The 22,714-nt window shown below is 39.4% G+C and overlaps 2 protein-coding genes and 2 non-coding genes across 4 annotated transcripts; all 4 read left to right on the top strand.

Moving 5' to 3' along the window:
- The first annotated feature begins 223 nt into the window (after positions 1-223).
- trnah-gug (transfer RNA histidin (anticodon GUG)) lies at positions 224-295 on the top strand. The gene has a single exon. It is a non-coding gene; the product is annotated as a tRNA-His (tRNA).
- An 827-nt stretch (positions 296-1,122) lies between these two features.
- trnah-gug (transfer RNA histidin (anticodon GUG)) lies at positions 1,123-1,194 on the top strand. The gene has a single exon. It is a non-coding gene; the product is annotated as a tRNA-His (tRNA).
- A 2,432-nt stretch (positions 1,195-3,626) lies between these two features.
- Positions 3,627-14,466, top strand: clptm1l (CLPTM1 like). Its single transcript, XM_004549139.5, has 18 exons — positions 3,627-3,892; positions 4,858-5,078; positions 5,173-5,267; positions 5,481-5,670; positions 5,829-6,019; positions 6,438-6,516; positions 6,756-6,873; positions 7,124-7,218; positions 7,411-7,495; positions 8,069-8,172; positions 8,310-8,375; positions 9,942-9,992; positions 10,078-10,160; positions 10,259-10,293; positions 10,385-10,440; positions 10,622-10,666; positions 11,609-11,724; positions 11,811-14,466. The coding sequence occupies exons 2-18, from the start codon at positions 4,914-4,916 to the stop codon at positions 11,887-11,889; spliced, it is 1,653 nt and encodes a 550-aa protein (XP_004549196.1). The 5' UTR covers positions 3,627-3,892; positions 4,858-4,913; the 3' UTR covers positions 11,890-14,466.
- Positions 14,467-20,588: 6,122 nt separating this feature from the next.
- rplp1 (ribosomal protein lateral stalk subunit P1) lies at positions 20,589-22,672 on the top strand. The gene is made up of 4 exons (XM_004549138.5): positions 20,589-20,800; positions 21,625-21,699; positions 22,222-22,336; positions 22,543-22,672. Exons 1-4 carry the CDS (start codon positions 20,729-20,731, stop codon positions 22,623-22,625), a joined length of 345 nt encoding a protein of 114 aa, XP_004549195.1. The 5' UTR covers positions 20,589-20,728; the 3' UTR covers positions 22,626-22,672.
- The last annotated feature ends 42 nt before the right edge of the window (positions 22,673-22,714 follow it).

Below are 22,714 nucleotides of genomic sequence, written 5' to 3'. Positions count from 1 at the left end.
GGCTCACACAAAACAATGCCAGCAACTGAGAGATGCTGAAGATTGTGTCAATTTGAAGCCATTTCCCCACTGGACACGTCCTCTGACAGGGTGGACATGAAGCATCAGGTCAAAGACTGCACACAAAAAGTAATACAGGTGCAGAATTAATTTGTGTTTTTTAAAGTCTTATTTGGAGGACAAATATGTCATGCCGTGTTTTTTCTCCGTGACAGCCAAATAAGCCGTGATCGTATAGTGGTTAGTACTCTGCGTTGTGGCCGCAGCAACCCCGGTTCGAATCCGGGTCACGGCAGTTTTTCTCTCATTTCCCAAGAAAAGATAAAGAGTGCGCACTGCTGAAAGCAGGGGATGTTTGTGTACTTTCTACTACTGCAGAGCACAATAAAAAATGTCATCCAAATGTTCGAAATGCACCCGTGAGCAGTGCAAAAGGGCGATCTTTGCTGACAGTAGTATTTCTTAATTGTGAATTCTTTTTTTATACCCGCTCGGTTCTGCTTGGGTTCGAGAGATGTAAATTTCATCAGCAGGCAGGCAGTGAGGGCAAGAATCTCACTAGAATCTGATGTAAGAGATTTTATACCGAAATGCACCAACTACGCATGCGCCCCAGGCAGTGGAAAGGACTTCAAAGAAGTAAAACAGGAATGACCTCTCTGCAGTGCCTATATAGACTATATAAAGGCTTGCGCAGTATCAAAAAAAATCTAGATTTGCCTTTTCTCTAGATTAAAAAAATAGTGCGAGATTTAGACTTTAACTTACATTTTCTCGCTTATTCTTGTAGATGTAGAAACACTATATGGACACTCAAATAGTTGATAGTGTTTAGCGCTATATAAGGAGCTAAACGAGAGAAAGAGGTTTTATGAAAGCAAGTTTTGGTTCAGTTGATTTTATTATTATGGAAATGTTACGTTCATTGGAAAGGACGAGCAGACTGATGCAGACACAACGGCATCATTTTTTTCTTGTAACTTTAATTATTGATGCACGTTAACATCCGTGAGCATTAATGAAAGATTGAAAGATTCTTATTAGTTTATGTGTTGAAACCCATGTATTGATTGCATTGTGAGTGGATGATAAGGTTCCCGAAAGTACCTCGGACAGTGGCAAGCCGTGATCGTATAGTGGTTAGTACTCTGCGTTGTGGCCGCAGCAACCCCGGTTCGAATCCGGGTCACGGCAATTCCTAAAGTCTCCAATGTCTGTTTTAGTTGCGTCCGCTATTACTCCTGCTTTATTGTCTGTGCGAAAGTTTTTTAGTTGTGTTAAAACTTTAATGGGCGTTAACGTTAGTACATCAATAATACGTGTGAAATATTAATACTAGAAGATTTGGGGGAAAAAATACACCAACTTGGTGTTAAGAGACCTTTAAAACACATTACTAGACAACTTAAAAGAATAAAAGGTTGACACTGAGACAGTGATACCCTTAAGCCAATTTCACAAAAAAGTACACAGCTAGGGATAAATATTTAACTAATTTCAGTGGACTATGTACTCTACATGAACACTACTTGTGTTAAAATGCACATCAGTTAGTGTAACTGTGGCCCTCGAAGCAGATGCTTTTAAAACACATTCTACAGTAATAGTTTGCAGAGAATGATTCAACATAGTCAAGAACTGAGTGAAAAACTTAAATTATCACCAGTTACTTGTGCCACTGTATCATAGAAATGTTGTTCAGTAAATGATAATTTCACACCACTGTTCTCTAACATCCTTAACATCATCAGCAGGAGTATTTTGTCAATGCCACATTTCTTTGCATCTTGGTTATGAAAAAAAGAAATGAGATGGATGTTCATCAATAAGGAATTCCGACTAGGTGGTAAATTCTGCAATGTAAAACAAAGACATCCAAACTTGTGAATGTCTTCTTTTTTTTTTTTTGTTTACCCTAGTAGATTTGATGTTTGGAAGTTATTATAATAATCTTGAATTTGAAGTGCACTTTTAGATTTTGAGAATAATGGCTAACATTTGTAATATCTGCCTTCAGGAAAAAGCTTTATACACATTTCCGAGAGTAGCTGGTTTATTCATGGGATGTGAAACTTCTGCATCTTAAAGGAAAACTTTTCATTTTCAAATTAACTTTCATAAATGAAAGTGGGTGGGTATAACTCATGAAAAAAAATTAAGATGTTGGATTAATGCACAAGGTATATTGTGCAAGGATCTACAAATGTAACATCTGTACGAGTATGTCTGTGAAGGTTCTCAGTCATCCAGGTCATCGTAGTCAAAGGAGCTTTGATTGATTGATTGAATCTTTATTTTGAACATGTTGAAAAAGTATAAAAAAAATAGAATTAAAAGAGACAAATGAACAAAGCAAACAAAAGGAAAACGAGCAACCACAACTCCAAATAACGTCCATGTTCAAAAAGGAGCAGGAAGAAGCATAAGCTTATTTAATCCCACCCCTTTTCCACTATCTAGTATCAATAGATTACAGAAATACCTCCTTGCAATTACATTATATGTTATGTGCAAATTTTTTTTTTCAATATATACACATATATGTTTCTATCTATCCATACATACGTATATACACACATACGCACATATACACATTTTCAATAACCCCATTAACACCTCAAGGATACACAACCTACAATTATATATATATAGCAAAGAAAAGCGTCTGGACTTCTTTAAGTTACTTGAAGACGTTTCACTTCTCATCCGAGAAGCTTCTTCAGTTCTGAGGTCAAATGGTGGAGAGTCCCAGAAAGTCGCCTGACAGGGTTTGTAAAGTGGATGGACTGATGGGCAGTCAGTGAGCCAGGGCTCCAAGTGAGTACGTGTCTTTCAGCTTGCTTTTAAGAATGCAGCTCTTTACCATTGGACTCCCTGTTGTGGAACCAAAATTGCTGAGTGCAAGGATTTTTTAGCCATAAATAACTCATAACTGAAGACAAAACTACACAAGGTGCACCATGCAATGACCTCAAAGAACAGTAACACTGCATATTAACTTGGCAATAAGCTGCTGTTCATGGACTTTGCTCTTAGCTCTTTCTATAGCTTTGGGGCCACCAAAACTTAAAACAAAAACACATTGTTCTAACATTTAAACAAAAACAGTGATAACAGAAGTCAAAAAATAAAGGTACTAGTCAGAAATTCCTCTTTTTGGGCTCCAAGTGAGTACAAGAAAGTGGGGTCGGAGATTCATCAGATACCCGGATGTTCAAGGTTACTCTCTCAGGCATTTAATAAAGACTTTAAGAATTTTAACTCTCATGAGTAAAACATATCAGTGCATGGAGCCAAAAATATTTTTCTTCCTTCAAAATATTTCTCAGACACCTGCAGTTTCCTATTTGACCATGGAGTAGTGAACTGTGGTTAGGGTTTTGTAACTAGAAAAGCACAATAAATAAATATCTGTAATAAAATGACAACTTTCCATGAAAGATCAAGATTCACTGAATACAAATTATGGAATTACATCAAATAAAATGATGATTTCTTGATTTTTTTCCCCTTTAAATAAGTAGATAAATAATTTCAAACGAGATATTGATATTTATTCCCGCTCCAAGTGCGCCAGTGACGTCAAATCTCGCGGCATCACTTCCCCAAATCTCGCTGGAGAAACTAACAAGGAAGCGAATGGCGGAAATGTAGATCCACCTCACGCTTTCAGTTAGTCATTTCTGGATATAGCTCTTTCTTTTCTTCTTAAAAGCAGAACCGAGCCCAGAGTCCAGCAGATGTCTTCAGGCGAAAGCACTACGCGGTTCTGAAGAAGCGATGCGGTCGCTTTGAGTCGCCTGACAGGGTTTGTAAAGTGGATGGACGGATGGGCAGTCAGTGAGCCAGCTGAGAGCGTCCTGTCACCGACAGCCTGCCAGTTTAAACACCGGTAATGTGTAACGTTAATATGGGGGGTTTACTTATTTTATGTGACTTAAAAGCCAAGTGAAACAGAATTCGTTCAGGATTAGCGTCACTAAAGCTGTGGGTTCAAGGTAGCACATCATCCCCACACAGAAAAAGCAAATGCAGATCCGACCATATGGGAAAAACTGACAGCAGGTGTACCATAGTTTGAGTTGGTTAAAGAGCTTCAGAGTGCCTGCAGCCTGAGCAGCAGACAGTTTGATACTTTTACCATCAGTAAAAAAAAAACAGGTGTGCGGGTGTTTACTGCAACTTGACGCAGAAGTAAACCAAACAATCTGTGGGAGACCTGAGTCTCCAGTGTGCTAACAATGATTCTGTTATTTAGATGTGTAGTACTATATATTTTTCCAGACAGTATCAGATCAGTTCACTACATCACCTGCCATTTAATCTCTCTAAATATGAGGGCCTCCTTTCATCCTGCTAATGACTTGTTTGTAGGGTTGCCAACTCCCTGAAAAATAAATAAGGGACACCTCACGGCCAGGGCTGGGCGACCCGATTGTCTTCACCCTTCCCAGTGTGAGGAATTTTTTTTAGCTCTTTTTTTTTTTTGGTGTGTGAAATTATTTTTTTAACCTTTTGACAAAGTGCGTCCCTTTTCAGCTCAATACTTTTGTTTCTAAATACGGAACGATTCTGTTTTTCAAGGGACGGTTGGCAACCCTACTTGTTTGTGTGGTACAACCGGGATAAAACTGGAAGAGCAAGTTTTGGCAACTGTTCCTGACCAGCTGTATCCCATATTCATTAAAACGATTGGCAAATAAACTCTTTATCTTAATTTATTTTTTCTTTCTAAGACTAATCTGAGACAAGTGACAAGTCAGGTGATTGAGACAATTGTCTGATCCCTAATTGGCGTTTAAAATTAGTTGAGTTTTGAGCTTCATACTTAAATCGAATGCAATGCCTCATTTGCAGACATATGGCCCTGCCGCTCAGTTAGCCGAGGGAGACGAGGAAACGACGCGAGCATCATGTTTCTGAAAACATCGTTCACCACCCTGATCGTGGGGGTGTTTGTGGTCTATGTGCTCCACACCTGCTGGGTGATGTACGGGATCGTGTACACCAAACCCTGCAACAACCCCAAAGGTGCCAACTGCATCACACCCTTCCTGGCTGGGAACCCCAAACTGCAGGTCAGTTGTGAGCAAGGATGGTCGCGCCGGTCATGCATGAGTCTGGTTTCTCTCTTTGATGCGGATGCCTGACATGTTCGTCTTTGTTCTTTAGCTGAGCATCTACACCACACTGCGGTCGAACGCAGAAGGAGGCCATACTCTGATCCACAAAGAGGAGAACTTTGATGTCAACAGCAAGTTTGAAAGGTTGGTTGTTTGGGGAGGGGTTAAGAGATTCACATTTATTATCTTAACGGAAGTAAAACCTATGAGATAAAAACAGACACTGAATTGAATGCACAGCCCCTTGTGGTATGACACGGTGTTACACGGAGATTTGATTGAAGCATTCTGAAAAACGGATTTCTTTTTTAAGTTCTGTTTTAAATTTCGTTTCTTTCTTTTCCATGTTTCCCACAGGACAATCAATGTCTCCCTACCTAAGAAAACCCGTAATAATGGAACTCTATACGCACTAATATTTGTCCATCAAGCTGCCCACGATCCGTGGCACGATCCACGACAAGTTCACTTGGTTGCTCAGCTCACCACGTACATGGTCCCTAAACCGCCTGAAATCTCTCTGATATCTGGGGAAGATAAAACAAAGGTACCATACTGTCTCTGCTACTGCTGAAAGTCAACACACAGAAAGTTAACAGCTATGTAGTTTTTCTTTAAAAAGATCAGATATGCAGAAGAATTGTGCTGTTTTATCAAGCTTTAATCAGATCACTAAACTCCTATCCTGCCTTTGCACTCGCGCAGGGTCAGAAAGAAGGCCAGCAGAAGAAGCTGCATGATGCAGCGGCAGGGGGCGGAGCCAGAGCTGGAGCCACCTCTGTGTCAGACCATCCAGTTTCACACTGGCGCTCCCGCCTCACTGTCAACATTGTCGGCGACCACTTCCTCTTTGACAGAGAATACCTCCCGAATGATGTCCACAGATACCTCAGAGTGTAAGATGGCGGCTACACAAACGCAAACGGCACTATGAGAGGAAATAGATATCCAAGTTGTTGTTTTTTGTTATTGTTGTTGTTTTTAAAGAAGAGGTTTAAAAGAGGTCCACAGTTTGGGAGCTCTAACCTAAGGCCCAGCCACTTTAATTTATTAGCCAAGACCTAGAAATAGCCAAAAGGGGTGTGGCATGTAAAGGGTTAAAAAGTGCCTATTCTAATCCAGGCAGTTGTTTTCTGATTCAGCCGCAACCGGTGAAGTGGGCCATGACCGATGCCGACATAAAGAGCATTTCAATAGTGGAGGCGAGAAAAAGAAAGGATGCTTTGAGCTGTACTAGCTGTACTTTTAATGGATTACAGGCTTGTCGTGACGATCAAAGAGTTTCATAAAATGTTTTATCTGTATGTGTTCCAGGTTTCAGAATGGGAAGAAGGTGGTGTATCTACCTCTGCTGTTTGTTGATGAGCTCAGCAACCGGGTCAAGGACCTCGTGGTAAGTTTTCTATTTTAAATAAATATTATGCAACAGACTGCAACTCCCTGTCAGGTAGTCCCAGTGGCAGATTTTCAAATGCAATGCTTTTTTTCTATTCATTGTATTTGCTCACGGAACCTGGTTAGAGGACAATGAGTTTATGAGGCCACAATAATGATGTGTTAGTGAATGCATGGCTGAGAAGCACGTTATAGGAAACGTTGAACATATTTTTTTTCCCATGTTTTTGTGTGTAGGAGATCAACAGTACCACTACAGAACTTCCTCTGATCATCTCCTACGACTCAATCTCTCTGGGCAGACTTCGATTCTGGATCCACATGCAAGACGCCGTTTACTCTCTGCAGCAGTTCGGTATGCTAATCTTCCTGCTTGCTTTACTTCACACGTTCACTGCAGCCCTGAACTTTTCTAGACATTACCTGATCGAGCATCCTGTGCGAACGCAAAGTTTGAAGTTCGCCTCCTACTATAAGTGATGTATGATTGCACAGTGCGGTGCATTTAGTCTATCTGCATCCTTCAGATCGAGCTTCAGCCAGGTTTCCTCATCATGTCTACACACCTAAATGCAGTGCGGTTTTTTTTGTATCTGTTTTTGCAGGGTTCACAGAGAAGGATGCTGATGAGATTAAAGGGATCTTCGTGGATACCAACCTGTATTTCCTGGCCCTGACTTTCTTTGTAGCTGCTTTCCACGTGAGTGTGGCTGCAGACTTTTAGAGTGTACTTTGAATCCTTAAGTGAGCTGTTCATTTTAGTTCACAGTAGGAAACGTTTTTATCATTACAAAATATCACATATAAGTAAAGCTTGGGGTAATAAGTCACCTAACTGGGTCATTTTAAGGTCAAATAAAGATGCCAGTCTTAACTCTGAATGCTCTTTCAGCTCCTCTTTGACTTCCTGGCCTTCAAAAATGACATCAGCTTCTGGAAGCAGAAGAAAAGTATGGTGGGAATGTCCAGCAAAGCAGGTTTGTTAGCTTCACGGCACTGTTTCACCTTCTCACCAAACCCCTTCAAAATCCAGTTTATACAGTTTATATGGGCATAAAGAATCACCATGAATACATTTGTGGTTAGTGGCTAAATAAACTGCTCCTAGTAGAGTGTGAATGTCACCCTGTAATAAGGCTTTGACAAATGTGCAGAACAGGTGAATCTACAATATTTTTTTCATATTCTGAATCTGCTGGTTGGCCAGCAATATTTCACCCACAAGGATTATAAGAGAGAGCGCTTGTACCTTAATAGTTTTTGAATCATTTTGGCTTTGCAGTGACAGATCCACAGAACCGGCACTGTGGGACCTCTGATTTATGGGTTTTTAGAGAAGTGGCAGCTGAGAAAAAACAACAAAAAACACAGTGTAACTATATAACCCTACAAATGTTTCCCAGTGTTGTAAGATTACACAAAAGGCTTTTAAAACATGTGGGATAAAGTGTTATCAAGAGACTCGAGCTGAACCAAATGATCGGTCATCAGTGTCAGTTTGGGAGAGCCATTTACTATCTCACATTTTCTGTTGTTTGCTTCTATTTCAGTGCTGTGGCGCTGTTTCAGTACCATAGTGATTTTCCTCTATTTGCTTGACGAGCAGACCAGTCTGCTTGTCCTCATACCTGCAGGGATCGGCTCTATGATTGAAGTAAACACACGCGCGCAATTAAAAATGAATTTAAACACACACAAAATGACCATTTATTCTCACTTCAGATTTGATTAAAAGGTGATTACGTGATCTGTAATATGTAATAATGTTTCTTTTCTTTTTTTTTTTTTAAGGTTTGGAAAGTGAAGAAAGCCTTTAAGATTCAAGTTTTCTGGAAAGGAGGCAAACCCACATTCCTGGTATGTGTGCATGTGTCTTTATCTGTAATCTTTTTTTTCTGTTATCAGCCACGTATCTACGTCTTTGTTGGTATAGACTGGGCCTTTGGGAGGTGGCTACACAATTATACACACGAAATTGAGCATGCCTGCTTTAAAATGCTGTGCAGTACACAGTGTTGTATAAAAGTCTTTAGCAACTCTTTAGCTGCACTTGGATTTTTTTTTTTTTTTTTTAAGGCTTGAGGAACAGTTCTCCAGGCTTTTTGGAGCTCTTTGAAAGTTTGGACATTGGCTACTTTTCCACTAATTTTCAGTCCAGCCCAAACCTGAACCTGAACATTTCAGAAGGGGGGAAAAAACATTTTCAGATGAATCTTAATTTGTTTTTAACACTGAGCTCAACGATCATTCAAGCATGCAAAAGACACCTCAGAGGATGAACCAGTTTTGTGGACGCATAACAGACAACTTGGCAAAGAAGCAATTTAAATTTTTATCTTTAGGTGCTTTCTTACTAGCAGCATGTTGCAAAAACATGTCATTTGTTGTCATGTCTTTAGCCGAATATACAAAACACCACAAGCACAGTTTAACATAATCTCAACTAAATTTGTATTTTTGCACCAACAAGGTGATTCCCAAAGTGCTATAAGCCAGAAGCTTGGCATATCTCAGCATGGTGTGCAGTGTCTTTAAAGAACTTGAGGAAACTGACCAAATGAAAGGCAAAAGAAGGTGGAGCAGACCTAAAAATTATGTACCTACAGTTGCTGTCAAGAAGCCAGTTTTAAGGGAACTTGGGAGAAAAGGTCTTGAGGTGTGATGAATCCAAATCGCAAATTTCTGGTTATTTGCTGAGGATGTCAGGAGATGGGCACAACATTGAGTGTCAGTTAAGAGCTTTAAATGTCTTTCCAGAAGCCTGGATCTGAAAACTACTTAAAGAAATTATGAGAAATCTTGCCTAAGAGTTCAGGCTATGTTAAAGAATAAAGGTGGTCATACCTGTACATTCTGTTTTTTGCCTTATACACTGTAATTCCATATGTTTAAATAGATATTTAAATAAAAGTACAACATATACGCATCCAGTTATTTCCTATGCCAGGAAGGCTCTGGGTTAAGGAGTAGAGACCAGTCTTACACAGCCTGTGCTAGAACATCCGACTCACTCTTAAATTATCTGACATGTTGACTCAAAGTACCATTTTTCTCTAACTGCTGCTTTTTTATCTGCTGGTTTTATTCTCTTATGGTGCTTTCTGCTGTAATAATATTTGTATTCAATTAAATTACTGTCCTTTGACAAAGCACAGAGCAGATAATGGAACTTTAGCCATGTTAATAAATAAAAAAGATAAATGTTCATGCAGCATTGTAGGCAGGATAATACATGCTTAATAGAAAACACGACAATCCTTTCTTATAAATGTAAAACGCTACATCGAGGCGCTTGAGTTTATAATTGTCCTTGTCGGCATTTTTCCTTAATTTCTGCAGCACTGACCGCAACTGTCGAGATTTTTAAAATGTGAGTGAAAACACGTGTCGAGTGTGCTAATGAGTGTTTTTGTTCTGTTACAGTTTGGAAAGTTAGATGAATCTGAGAGGAGAACAGAAGAATATGATACCCTGGTAGGGCACAAGACAATTAATTATCAGTTGTTTCTTTGAGATATGAGCACTTACGCTGATTGCCTCTTTCTTTATTTTTCTGTAGGCCATGAAGTATCTCTCATACCTCCTTTACCCACTGTGTATCGGAGGGGCAGTGTATGCACTAATATTTTTACGATATAAGAGGTAGGAGTCTGCGTATGTGTAAGTAACAATAACGGGATACTGATTGACTCAGTCTGACAGGTCATCACTCATTTTGTTTGTGTATCTTTCTGTTGTAGTTGGTACTCGTGGCTGATTAACAGCTTGGTGAACGGTAAGGTGCTCTATACTCTTAGCACACACACAAAATACTTCTGTCCATAACAGTCATAATAAATTCTCGTGTGTTTTTCTTCACTTTATAGGTGTTTATGCATTCGGGTTCCTCTTCATGCTTCCTCAGCTATTTGTCAACTATAAGGTTAGTTTTACTTTGAAGTTACTGATTCACAAAAATCAGTAACCCACGCAATCTGTGTAATAAATGCACACATTACAACCTAACAATAAAATGCCACAGTGTGCAAACTGCAGTTTATTTACCATAACAAAACAGCACAGTAGTCATGACTGATTATTCAGCTCTGTTCTTTATTTAACAGCTGAAGTCTGTTGCCCACTTGCCCTGGAAAGCCTTCACGTATAAGGTAAAAAATAAATTTCCTGTTGTTTTCTGAGTGGTTTAGCAATGCTAAACATTTTTTCTGTTTTGGTCCTACCATGTTAAAAGCATCAGTTATTTCTCAGCCTCTCAGCCTCAGTAACACAGGCTGAGAGACTGATTGGTAACCTAAGGAAAAATGCGTGTTCTGCGAGTGGTTGCTGGCAGTCACTAGATAAAATCGGCCACAAAGAGGGTGCTGCAAAAATCCCGTTTTAATGGTTTTGATCTCAAGGCGGATGGCACGGTCGCCTGTAGTTTGCACGGAAGACGTCCACTTGTCTGCACGCACTTGCCAACTTCTCTCCGAAGGGTAGCGAAACTGTGACGTAAATAGAAACCGAGGCAATTTGCCTAAAAGAAATAAGTGAACTTTTGGAATGCTGTTGTTTGCAGCACTTTTATTTTGAAGGAGAATATTCTGCATTTCCAGTTTGCATCATGTTTTTTACTATCGTGCTCACTGAGTAGATTGCAATCAAGCAGTGTTTACAGACGAGTCGGCTTTCTCAATTCAAACTGGATGATCGTAGTATTATACCGGCAATCACAAGGAGATTTTTTTTCTTTTTCTTTTTTGGTGCAGCACCCTCTTTCACTTGTCAACCAGTCCAAGAATGCACATATTTCCCTAGCAACCAGAGATTGCCGGGGAGTGACTGACTGGTCTCTAAGCCGGTGTGACTGAGGCCTACATCTTTCATACTGTTTTTACAGCTTTTAACTTTCCATATAATAATGTTGGTCAGTGATTTAATTACTAAAGCACTCTCACTTCTAAATTTGAAAGAAAGTGTATCTATTATTTTTTTTAATGTTCAAGAGCCGATGTAATTTGTCAGAATAACTGATCACCCCTACAAACAATGACTACTTTATTTTTTATCTATCTTTTGAGAATGTTCATGGACTTCTTTCATGTTAACAGGCATTCAATACCTTCATCGATGACGTGTTTGCCTTCATCATCACCATGCCAACGTCTCACAGACTGGCCTGTTTCAGAGATGATGTGGTGTTTCTCATCTACCTTTACCAGAGATGGTACATGCACACTACATTACACGTAGCACATTTGTTAAAAACGTGCACATTTTTTGAGAGTTAAAACTCTCCGTTTCTTTCACCAGGCTCTACCCTGTGGACAAAACAAGAGTAAATGAATATGGAGTGTCGTACGATGAAAAACCCAAAGGGAAGAGTCACTAGACTCGGAGGAATTTGCTTTTATGATCTGGAATCTGTGGGTATTGTCTTGTTTCCACTGGTGTCCACTCATCTTTATCAACCGGAATGAGTTTAATGGTCAGGGGGACATTTTTTGTTGTATATGTTCCAGGCACATAAATGTGCTTATGGTTCGGACTTTTTCCACCCTGTTAAAAATTGTTAAAAGGGCAATATCATCTTCTGCTTCGTCTGACAGTCTGACGAGGCCTTCTTGTTTTGTTTTGGGGTTTTTTTTGGTGGGGCGGGGGTTAGTTACAGTGTGTGTGATGGGACACAGTGACAGTGTGTTTTTATTTTTCCAGAGTTTTAAATGCACAAAGGAATCTTTATAATTCTTAACAATGCTACGCTCGTGTTTTGAACAAGTTGGATTCAGCCTGCTCCGACAGCTGGCAGATGTAGTATATCTACGAGCTGCAGAGAAAGAGCTGCTTTGCTCATCTGAGAGCTTTATTCAGTAAGAAGACATAATCCAGTGGCTTGTTGTATACCTACCAGATAAGACAGCCTTCAAGTAAAATCAAGATAGCTGTGTGATGGCAGGGATAGAAAGACTGTGCTGTGACAAAAAAGGAGGGACTGATGTTTCAGGCAGCTCAATAATATTGTTCCAGACAGTCTCAGAAAAATCAGGCTGTAGTCATAATTGCAGCTTTTGTGCTTAAGTGGCCACTATTTCTAAATTCGTAGCTGGTGTTGATGGTAATTGGAATAAAAATATGAAAGCTGCAATAAGCAAAGGTAAGCCATACAGAAACTAAAAATGATATATTGTTAGCTCTGTTGAATATGTAAATTATCAGAAAATATGTTCATTATTTTTAAGCATTTCTCAATAACTTGGCAATCTGGCTCTTTAAAAAAAAAAACTGTACAAAATTATATCCAAAATGATCATGTGCATACAGTTGGCATTTGTTAGTTCTGTGACAAAGACCGGTCATGTTTAATGCTACAGTCACACTAGGGAAAACAGTAGTTGGAGGCCACGGCATGACCAAACCATTCTGCCGGTGTTCTGTAAACTTGTAAGTCAAAGTGACTTTAGTGCAAGACGGCGACGAAATGGCAGTAAGGCCAATAAGACAGTCTGCTATCAGTTTGCAACTGAATAGGATCCAGTTGGCAATTACATGCAATCTGCTTATGAAGAGATCTGTTGATATCTGTTACAAATTCACATTAAACCCTAGCATTCAGAGTCCGGCAAGTGTAAAATGGGAATTCCTCCATGAATAGTGATGTAGTTGATGTAAAGTATTCACATTTTTGTTGTCTTTTTTTTTTTTTTTTTTTTCTCCTAGTTACAAGAAAGTCGCTGTCCTGCTTTTACTCTAGTGTGACTGAGCTGTAAAGAGGACCTGTTATGCTCGTTTTCTATTACACACACTGTTATGATGTAAATGTTCATAGTAAGAGATAATTAGATACACACATTTGAACGTAATCTCCGAATGGGAGAAATGAAACACCAAAAGCATAACAAAACGGTTTACGGGACTGTTTTTCTACTTCCTTATTAATATGATGATATCAGCTTATCAAGAAGATATGCAGACCTGTATACATAAATTGACGGTGATTAAGTTTGCTTCCAGTAGCTTACTTTTGCTTCCGCAAAGCAAACAAAGTTGCCAAAATAATAAAATACAACGGTATGCATGACAGAGAGGGCAGCCTTAAAGAGGGAGCAGCTTAAATAGCTTATTTCACACAATGTAAAATTTCAAATCAACATAAGTATGCTTTTAAAATGAGAATAAACTGTAACATTTGAGGGCAAAATCAAAGAAAATGGGATTTAAAACGTAAACGTTTAGAAATCCAAATTGGAAAAGTGATGCATTTGAATGCATCACTTTTCAGTTCTGCTGAAGAAGCGCAGATTGTTACACAATTCCGTTTATTTGCCAGTAGATGGCAGGAGAATTTCACTAGAGGCAGAGGAGAAAGTTGTGATCTGTTGCCATGGAGAGAAGATTAATTGCCCAAGACATTCCAGACACTTAAGCTTGAAAGTTCCACAATCTGTGAAGTTGAGTTCTGTATGTTTTGTGTCTCTGTAAATGGTACTGACTGCTTCATGACATTGTACCACTGACAGTCCTACTGTCTTTTCCATCCATCCATCCATCTTCTTTTTTTTTTTTCTTTTTTTTTTTTTTTTTTTACATAACTGGGCCAAGAAAATCTGCTAGTGCCAAATGTGAGAATGAATAATGTTACCATTGTACGTTCACAATGGATGGTACATCGGATCTTTTGAATAAACACTGACATTGTGAGAGAGATGATGACGGAAATCTTTAAACAAAGTATTATTACACTGAGTTTATGCAATCAAAATTTGATTTATTTTTTTTTTTTTAAGACTTTAATTGAAATAATGTACTTAACATTCAGATATCATGATATATTAGGTCTGTATATAAAGGTTCTGCACAGGATTTATGTTTCTTAAAAATAGAGTTGACAGAGATTTGCCTTTAAATTGTTTTACTTATTGTAATGTTTGTGTTTTTTGATTGAGATGAAATTAAAAAATAACTGACAAAATGTTACGTGTAGTTGGTATGTTACTATTGCTGGGGTAAACTGTTCAGTGGAAATGTTGCTCAGAGATAACCTGAGTAATGCAGAGATAATTTCATTTGTTAAGGGAAAAATCTAGCAAAACCTATCTGGCGTGATGTAAAAAAGTAATCTCTCTCTCACTCACTCACTCACACTAAATCGTGCAATGACTTTGGTTAGATAATCGAGGCCTAATTACTACAAGATCTGTTGGATCAAGAAATTACTCTAACAGAATCTGTCTGACAGTGAAGTATACATCAAATCATGTCACGATCTAAAGAAACTCAAGAGCAGCAGAGAACAAAAGTTGGGCATCTATCAGTCTTACTAAGCCATTTCTAAAGCTTTGGGACTCCAGTGTACCACACTGAGAGCCTTTATCCACAAATGGAGAAATCTTGAAACAGTGGTGAACCCTCCCAGGAGTGGTCGCCCTACCAAAATGACTTAAAGATCACATCAAGAGAGGAAGAAGGACTAATGAACTGCCAGCCTCACTTGCACAATTAAGGTCAGAGTTCATAATTTAACAGTAACAAAAGAGACTTGGCAAAAATGGCATCCATGAGGAAGTTCCAAGGTAAAAACCACTGTTGACCAAAAAGAACAGAGTATCAGTCACATTTGGCAAAAAAGAAAACAACTTGATGATTCTAAGACCTTAGGGAAAATATTCTGTAGACTGATGAGGTTTTTTGGAAGCTTTCAGAACCACTACACCTGTCATAAAACTAACACAGCTTTTCTGAAAAATGGCATACCAGTAGTAAAACATGGTGGTGGTAGTATGATGTTCTGGAGCTGCTTTGTTGCTTCAGGACCAGGACAACTTGCTGTAATTGATGGATGTCCAGCCATCGATTCATGGCCTAAAGCTCAATCACACAACCACCACAATCAAAAAGAGTGCACAAACCTTGCAGGAGAGGAAAAGGCAGTACAGCTCTCTGCAATGTGGTACACTGCTGCTGTAAGGTCTCTGAGTGTAGTTAAGTGTTTCTATAAATACAGTACTCCTGCATTCCTCCGCAATTTACACATACACCAAGATGGTCTTTTTTTTTCCCAATATATTTTTATTGATTTTATAATTGAGCAGTATACAACAATCACCTTCAAAAGAACACAATAGAAGGTGGACGGTAAGTCAACAAGGTGGTAATACAGCATACATAAATGTTAAGACAGAGTATATTTCACTTAAGTTTATCCATCAGGCTAATGACTGGTTGCCAAATCTTATAAAACACACTCTCTCGGTTAGACAAGGTAAACCTGATTTTCTCCAGATGGAGTACATTTCCAAATTCTCTCAACCACATTTCAAAGGTAGGAGGTTTATCAGACTTCCAGCAGAGAAGTATCAGCTTTCTAGCCACAAGTGTGGTCATTGACACAACCTGTGTCTCTGTCTTGTCCCTTGCCCATCCCGGTTCAGACACCCCAAACAATGCTGCAAAGGGGGTACACGGGACCTCCCTGCCAATGGCCTTGGTCAGAAAATCAAACAAATGATTCCAAAAGAGCTGTAGTTTTTGGCATTGAAAGAAAAGGTGAGATAAAGTTCCTCGACCACTTGAACACTTAACACAGAGGGCTGAAACGTTCTTATATATTTTTTCCACTTTAGTGGGAGAAAAATGCAACCTACACACAACCTTAAATTGGATCAGACAATGTCTAGCATTTATAGAACTACAATATATATTCTTAATGCACTCTTGCCAGAGATCATCAGTAACATCCACCCCCAGTTCTTCCTGCCACTGCTCCCTAAAAGTATCAGATGAAGGACTGTATATATCTAGTAAGGCCCCGTAAAAGCGAGACACAGCACCTCTAGTATAGGGCTCAACTGACATGAAGCTGTCAAGCACTGAGTTTCGAGGAATCAAATTGTATTGTGGAATAGATGCTTTGATGAAATGTCTTAACTGTAAAAATCTGAAAAAATGTGAATTTGGAAGATTAAATTTCACCCTCAATTGCTGAAAAGATGGAAAATGTCCATCAATGTAAATATCTTTGAGAGAACAAATCCCTCTTCCCTGCCATGTCACAAACGTGATGTCCTCCAGCCCAGGCCTGAAGGCATGATTGTTACATATTGGAGCATCCAAATACATTTTAGGAGCCTTTACTGTGCCCAATAGTTGGTTCCTGACCTTAATTGAATTTTGAATCACAGGATTTCTGCCATATAGTGTATTCTTCACTTTTATCGGGCTATTAAGCAGGGCTGGAAGACAAGTTTGTCTACAAGACAGGTGTTCCATCATCAACCATGAAGGTTGTCCTTCCAAATCAGCACCTGGAGTACACCTTCGCCAAAATGAAAAAAATATTTAAGTGTGCAGCCATATAATATAATCTAAAATTTGGGAGTCCAAGGCCACCACAAGTCTTATGTTTAACAAGATGTTTTTTGGAAATTCTAGGAACCTTACCCGACCAAACAAAGGAGGATACAACAGATTCCAGCTTTTTAAAATATGACTGGGGAATGCACACTGGGATTGACTGAAAGATGTACAAAAATCTGGGCAAAACTACCATTTTGATGGCTTTAATCCGCCCCACCATGGAAATTGGCAATGTGATCCAAAACTCAATATTCTTCTCCAATTGATTAACTTTTCTATCCCAATTTTTCTTTAAAAGTTGTGACACCTTACATGTGACTGTGATACCGAGACATTCAAACTTATCTAGCGCTATTCTAAATGGAGTATTATGCAGATAAGCCATGTCCACCCCATCCGACAGAGGCATAAGTTCACTTTTCGTCCAATTTATCTTATACCCTGAGAGAGAACCAAATTCGTTAATAAGCTGCAATAGTGGACTGATCGAGGTCTTGGGTTTTGATACGAATAAGACTACGTCATCAGCATAAGCGGAGAATTTATGAGGAATACCCTGATGTATAATCGGTAGTATATCAGAACTTAGCCGTATACGAGCTGCTAAAGGTTCTAGGGCCAGGGCAAAAATAAAAGGAGAAATGGGATCTCCCTGTCGCGTGCCCCTGTGCAATCGAAAAGGGTCTGATACATCATTATTAGTCCTTACCGAGGCCATAGGTCCTTTGTACAAAATTCTAATCCAATTGATAAAAGAATCACCAAATCCAAATTTGGATAATACAGTAAACATATACGGCCACTCGACCTGATCAAAAGCTTTTTCAGCATCCAAAGCTATTACCACAGAATCATCTGAACACCTAGTAGGACTATATATGAGATTAAATAATCTACGCAAATTAAAATAAATGTAGCGGTTAGGGATAAACCCTGTTTGATCTGGATGTATAAGTTTAGCAATATGATCTTTAAGGCGGTTTGATAAAACTTTTGTTAATATCTTGGTCTCAACAGAAATGAGAGATATAGGCCGATAGGACGAGACAGACATAGGATCACGACCTTTTTTAAGAATCAATGAAATTACCCCATGATATAATGAACTTGGCAAAGAGCCAGACAATTTTGAATAGTTAAACATACGCAAAATCAGAGGGGCTAGCAATGAGGAGTAAGCTTTATAAAACTCTGCTCCAAAACCATCTGGCCCAGGGGCCTTATTATTTGACATCTGTTGAATAGCTGTCTTAATCTCATCTAATGTGAAGTCCGCCTCCAAATCTGCAACTGCCACATCATCTAATTTTGGGAGATTACACTTTTCCAGAAAGTCCTCAATTAATGACTGACTCGCAGAACTCTTAGAGCTATAAAGATCACGATAAAAATCTTCAAAACACTTGTTTATTTCCTGGGGGTTTCTAGTGGTCTGCCCATGTTTGTTATTGATTGATAGTATTGTTTGTGATGCTTGTGTTTTTCTAAGTAATCTTGCAAGTAACCTATGAGGCTTATCACCCAATTCAAAAAATGTTTGCTTACACTTAGTGATTTGAAGGCAAACTTGTTTGCTGAGCAGAGAATTATACTCACACTTCAATTTAGTAATTTTGCCCAGTAATTCTATTTTGGGAGAGGACTGATAAGTTTGTTCTAGCTGTTGTATATTTGACTCAAGATCCTTCAAAGCCATTTCCTGGGATTTACGTTTAGCTGCAGAGAACGAAATAATGTGGCCTCGAATTACCGCCTTCATACTCTCCCAGAGAATTGCATCGTCAACATCACCTTTATCATTATCATTAATAAAATCCAAAATGTGCTTCTCTAATTTCTTATGAAACGTCTCATCTTTAAGCAGAGTTGGATCAAAGCGCCAGTTTCTTCTCTGTAAGTTAGCTAAATCTGCAAAATCCAGATCAATGGACAAGGGCTATGGTCAGAAATTAAAATAGGATGGTAGGTAACATCCCTCATAATTGGAATAAGTTTAGAGTCCAGAAAGATATAATCAATACGGGAGTACGACCCATGAACGGAAGAGAAAAAGGAGTAAGCCCTGCCTGTGGGGTAAAGTAGTCTCCAAGTATCCACCATGTTCATGTTTTTCAACGCACTCTTCACAACATGACTGGATTTAGACTGTTGGGTATGAGCTGATGCACTTTTATCCAAACGGGTTCACCAAGATGGTTTTGATGCACTGAAGGAACAATGGGCTGGGAGGTCAGTTCCTTAATCTTAATTATGCAAATTCTCATGACCATTGATCAACAACCACTGACCAAAACCCACTGATCAAAGACCACTGATCAATGGCCATGAGTACCATTCACAGAAAGTTGGTGAATGGCTGCAATCACAGCATTGTAAGATGGCGAAAGATGTACTCTTAGGCCCCCTCCTCGATTTAGAGATGGTCTTTCCCTTTTCACGTAAATGGCCTCCTTGACTCCGCGCTCAAACCAGCATTCCCCCCTGTCCAGGATGTGTACATCCTCATCCTTGAAAGAGTGTCCACTGGCCTGTAGGTATGAACAGACTGCAGACTCTTAATTTTTCATGTTTTATTGGGGTCCAGGGTGTAATTTGCCACAGGGCAAGGGTAAAAATTCTATTGAAACTAAAATGAGAGAATAATCAGGTGTCGCAATAAGATGCCCCACAAATTATTTGTGCCAGTGTAAAAGATAGTTTTTTCCAGCCACAACACAAGACACTACAGGGATAGACCCTGCAGGCCTGACAGCTGGAGATGTATCACTCATCCTGTTTTTCACCTGGATAGAGTGTTTACACTGCAGTCTGCCTTTGGTGGCTTTTTGGCAGCTACTGTGATATTCACTAGTACCCTCACTGACACACAAAACAAAACAACGACTACACTCCACACTAACTACACTCCAAACACACTGAACGTCACAAATTCACTATTGATATCGCTCTCTCTGTGTCTTTCTCTCTCTGCCATCACTCCCAAAAACGTTCCTCTCTTCCACTTGATGCCATATAATAATTTTATTAGTAAATGTGGTACATTTCTTTCCTTTTTTGGATGCTGTCCTTAAAAAAATGCCCTTTTCTACTGTTTTTTCCACACTAAACATGATGGTAGTATTCAGGAAAGAGCATGTTAAAAAAACAACTCTGGTTTTAGTGGCCTATCAATCAAATAAAAAAACTGGTGTATAGTTTGAAGTCTGAACTTTCAACACAAGGTAAAGCAGAGACTCAGCGTGGCTGCAGCTTGTATCTATGTCATCTTAAGTCAGACATGATTTGGAGGTGCGGCGACCCCAGAGGCTGAACCATTGGCACATGTCACCCCATGCCTCCCCCCCTCTGTCACCTTCATTCGGTGTTGATTCAAAATGTGCTCTGGCACAACCATAGGGTGGCGCTAGAGGTAGAGAGGTGACAGGAGATCATTTTAGGGTGGCACATGCCACCCTATGCCACCCATGATCTGAAATATGTACGTGTGACAAATATTCAAAAAACTAAGTAACTCACACACTGATGTTTCATTATATGTAGACTGGTAGGAATATAATACCGGGACTAGATACAAGATATTTTTGAACTATTTTATGTATAATATTTACCAGCGACGTATTACTATTCTAAAAATAAAATAAAGTCTTCTGAACATAAAGCTATCGTACGTCGTTTTGTGCGTCGTGACGTCAGAACCACGCTCCCTGACGCACAGTACATCTACTGAGCTCCCCCCTTCGGCCCTCCCTTTTCTGCTGTAGGAATTCAACGTGCGTGAGGTGCTCGGTTCTTCACCAGAAGCTAAGGCCCGCAATCCGGCGACTAGCACCGTCAATTTCAGGCATCTGACCCTACGAACATTAAATCTAACATCTACGATGGCCTCCGTATCCGAGCTCGCCTGCATTTACTCCGCTCTGATCCTCCACGACGATGAAGTTACCGTCACTGTAAGTGTCCTAGGTTACCCGGGATATTTCAGCCAATATGTCTGAATTGGTCGTTCTTGAACATTTTTTTCTGGGGATAAATATCCCGAAATACAAAAAATGAGACATTAAAGTTTACAGATAAACCAGTATATTAATATATCGGACAAACGCCAGTTATGTCCGCGAACTGGCTAAAATGGCGTCATGCTAGTTGCTATTCATAGGCCGCGTTTTTCTAGCTGGACAGCTCAGTCTTGTGTTCTTACTCTGAATGCTGATGTTTAACCGTCAGTTTAGCCTTAAACATCTCGGCTGACAGGTCTGGATGTGGTGTTCACTCACAGGCTGAGTGGTCAGACTCATCAAGAGTACAACATTTATTTTTATAGTGTTGGCATCACTGTTCAAAGTTGTTATTGTTAGAGCTTGTTGCATGAGCGGGTCACCTACTCCCCGGAAGGTCTGTGGTTCGATCCCAGGCTACATGCCAAATATCCTTGGGCAAGATACTAACCCCATGTGTGCCTACTGGTGGTGGTCGTCAGAGGGCCCGGTGGCAGCCTGGCTTCTGAAGGCTGTGTCTACAATGTGGCTTGCCACCACCAGTGTGTGATTTCACGCACATTACGTTTACCTGTGAAAGTGGAATGAGGACATGTTTCAGTTATGTTTTCTTAAATTATATTTGTAATCACTGAAAGTGTTAGCTTCAACACATTATAGAACACCAGTTTATATGTCATCGCTCATATTTTAGCAAAAGGGGTTCCCAAAAGTGGTTCAACATGTGAAGTAGAGTTTAATAATGATGGTTGTTATGTTATTTATTTGTCTGTCCACAGGAGGACAAGCTGAATGCCCTGATCAAGGCTGCTGGAGTCACTGTGGAGCCTTTCTGGCCAAGTCTGTTCTCCAAGGTGAGAGAACACACTTCTGAAATCATATCACTGAATAGATCTGAAGATCTGCCAGTTTTTATGTATCCCAATAACTCTTATAACCAATACAAATTTAAGTGGCTGTAAAGGAGACTTACTGATTGCATGTGCCGTAGTGAAACAGACCTGTTCATTGCTTTCTGTGTGTTTTAATGGTCTGTATTTACATTTAAATTTCTTTTTTTTTAAAGTTATGTCAGGCTGAAAGGATTAATATTGTTCCTGTTGTTGCCAGTATGAGTAAACACATGAATATGGAATAAATGTCTTGATGCAACAGTGCTGCCACTTAAAGAAAGTTCAATGAATGAGTAGGATACAAATTATGAACATATTAAAATTTAAAAAAAAAAAGAAAACATACTACACTTGCTGTAAAGAGTCTTTAGGCATGGTAGGTAGGAGTTATGCTTGATGCCCTGCCTTTTAAATACACTGATCTCTATAACAAGCGCTGGACATGTGAATAAAGTGACGTAACCTGTGAATTTTCTTTGGCAGGCTCTGTCCAGCATCGACATCGGCAGTCTGATCTGCAATGTTGGAGCTGGCGGCGGAGCCCCAGCTGGAGTCGCTGCTGCTGCAGGTGGTACTGCCACTGCTGGTGACGCCCCAGGTAACTAAACAAAGCATTTCCCAGCGCTACATTTGCAGTTACATAACAATAATGTGAATGCAGTCTTGGGCTTGTACCACTTTTGAGTTTCTCCTTCAAGTTCAGATTTCATGTACCTCAGAAATCAAATTGACTTTTTTCTTTTCTTCTGAATTTAGTTTGTGTAGTCATCTTTGACTTAACTAAATCTTGTTTTCCCTCTACAGCCAAGGAGGAGGAGAAGAAGGAGGAGAAGAAGGAAGAGTCCGAGGAGTCAGACGACGACATGGGCTTTGGTCTCTTTGACTAAAACAAATGTTTTTTTATACAAAAACACAATAAAAGTATAAAAAATGACTCCTTGTCTCTTGTTTTTGTTTGTTTTTTATGTACAGAAAT

The sequence above is a fragment of the Maylandia zebra genome, linkage group LG22 (genome assembly GCF_041146795.1).
Source record: "Maylandia zebra isolate NMK-2024a linkage group LG22, Mzebra_GT3a, whole genome shotgun sequence".
Classification (NCBI taxonomy): domain Eukaryota; kingdom Metazoa; phylum Chordata; class Actinopteri; order Cichliformes; family Cichlidae; genus Maylandia; species Maylandia zebra.
This window is presented reverse-complemented; position numbering and strand designations above follow the sequence as displayed.

Coding starts and splice junctions, on each gene's coding strand:
- rplp1 (XM_004549138.5), top strand. CDS start 20,729: ATGGCCTCCGTATCCGAGCTCGCCTGCATTTACTCCGCTCTGATCCTC. Junction 20,801..21,624: donor ACGATGAAGTTACCGTCACT/GTAAGTGTCCTA, acceptor GTCTGTCCACAG/GAGGACAAGCTGAATGCCCT. Junction 22,337..22,542: donor CACTGCTGGTGACGCCCCAG/GTAACTAAACAA, acceptor TTCCCTCTACAG/CCAAGGAGGAGGAGAAGAAG.
- clptm1l (XM_004549139.5), top strand. CDS start 4,914: ATGTTTCTGAAAACATCGTTCACCACCCTGATCGTGGGGGTGTTTGTG. Junction 6,517..6,755: donor ACCGGGTCAAGGACCTCGTG/GTAAGTTTTCTA, acceptor TTTTGTGTGTAG/GAGATCAACAGTACCACTAC. Junction 8,376..9,941: donor GAGGCAAACCCACATTCCTG/GTATGTGTGCAT, acceptor GTTCTGTTACAG/TTTGGAAAGTTAGATGAATC.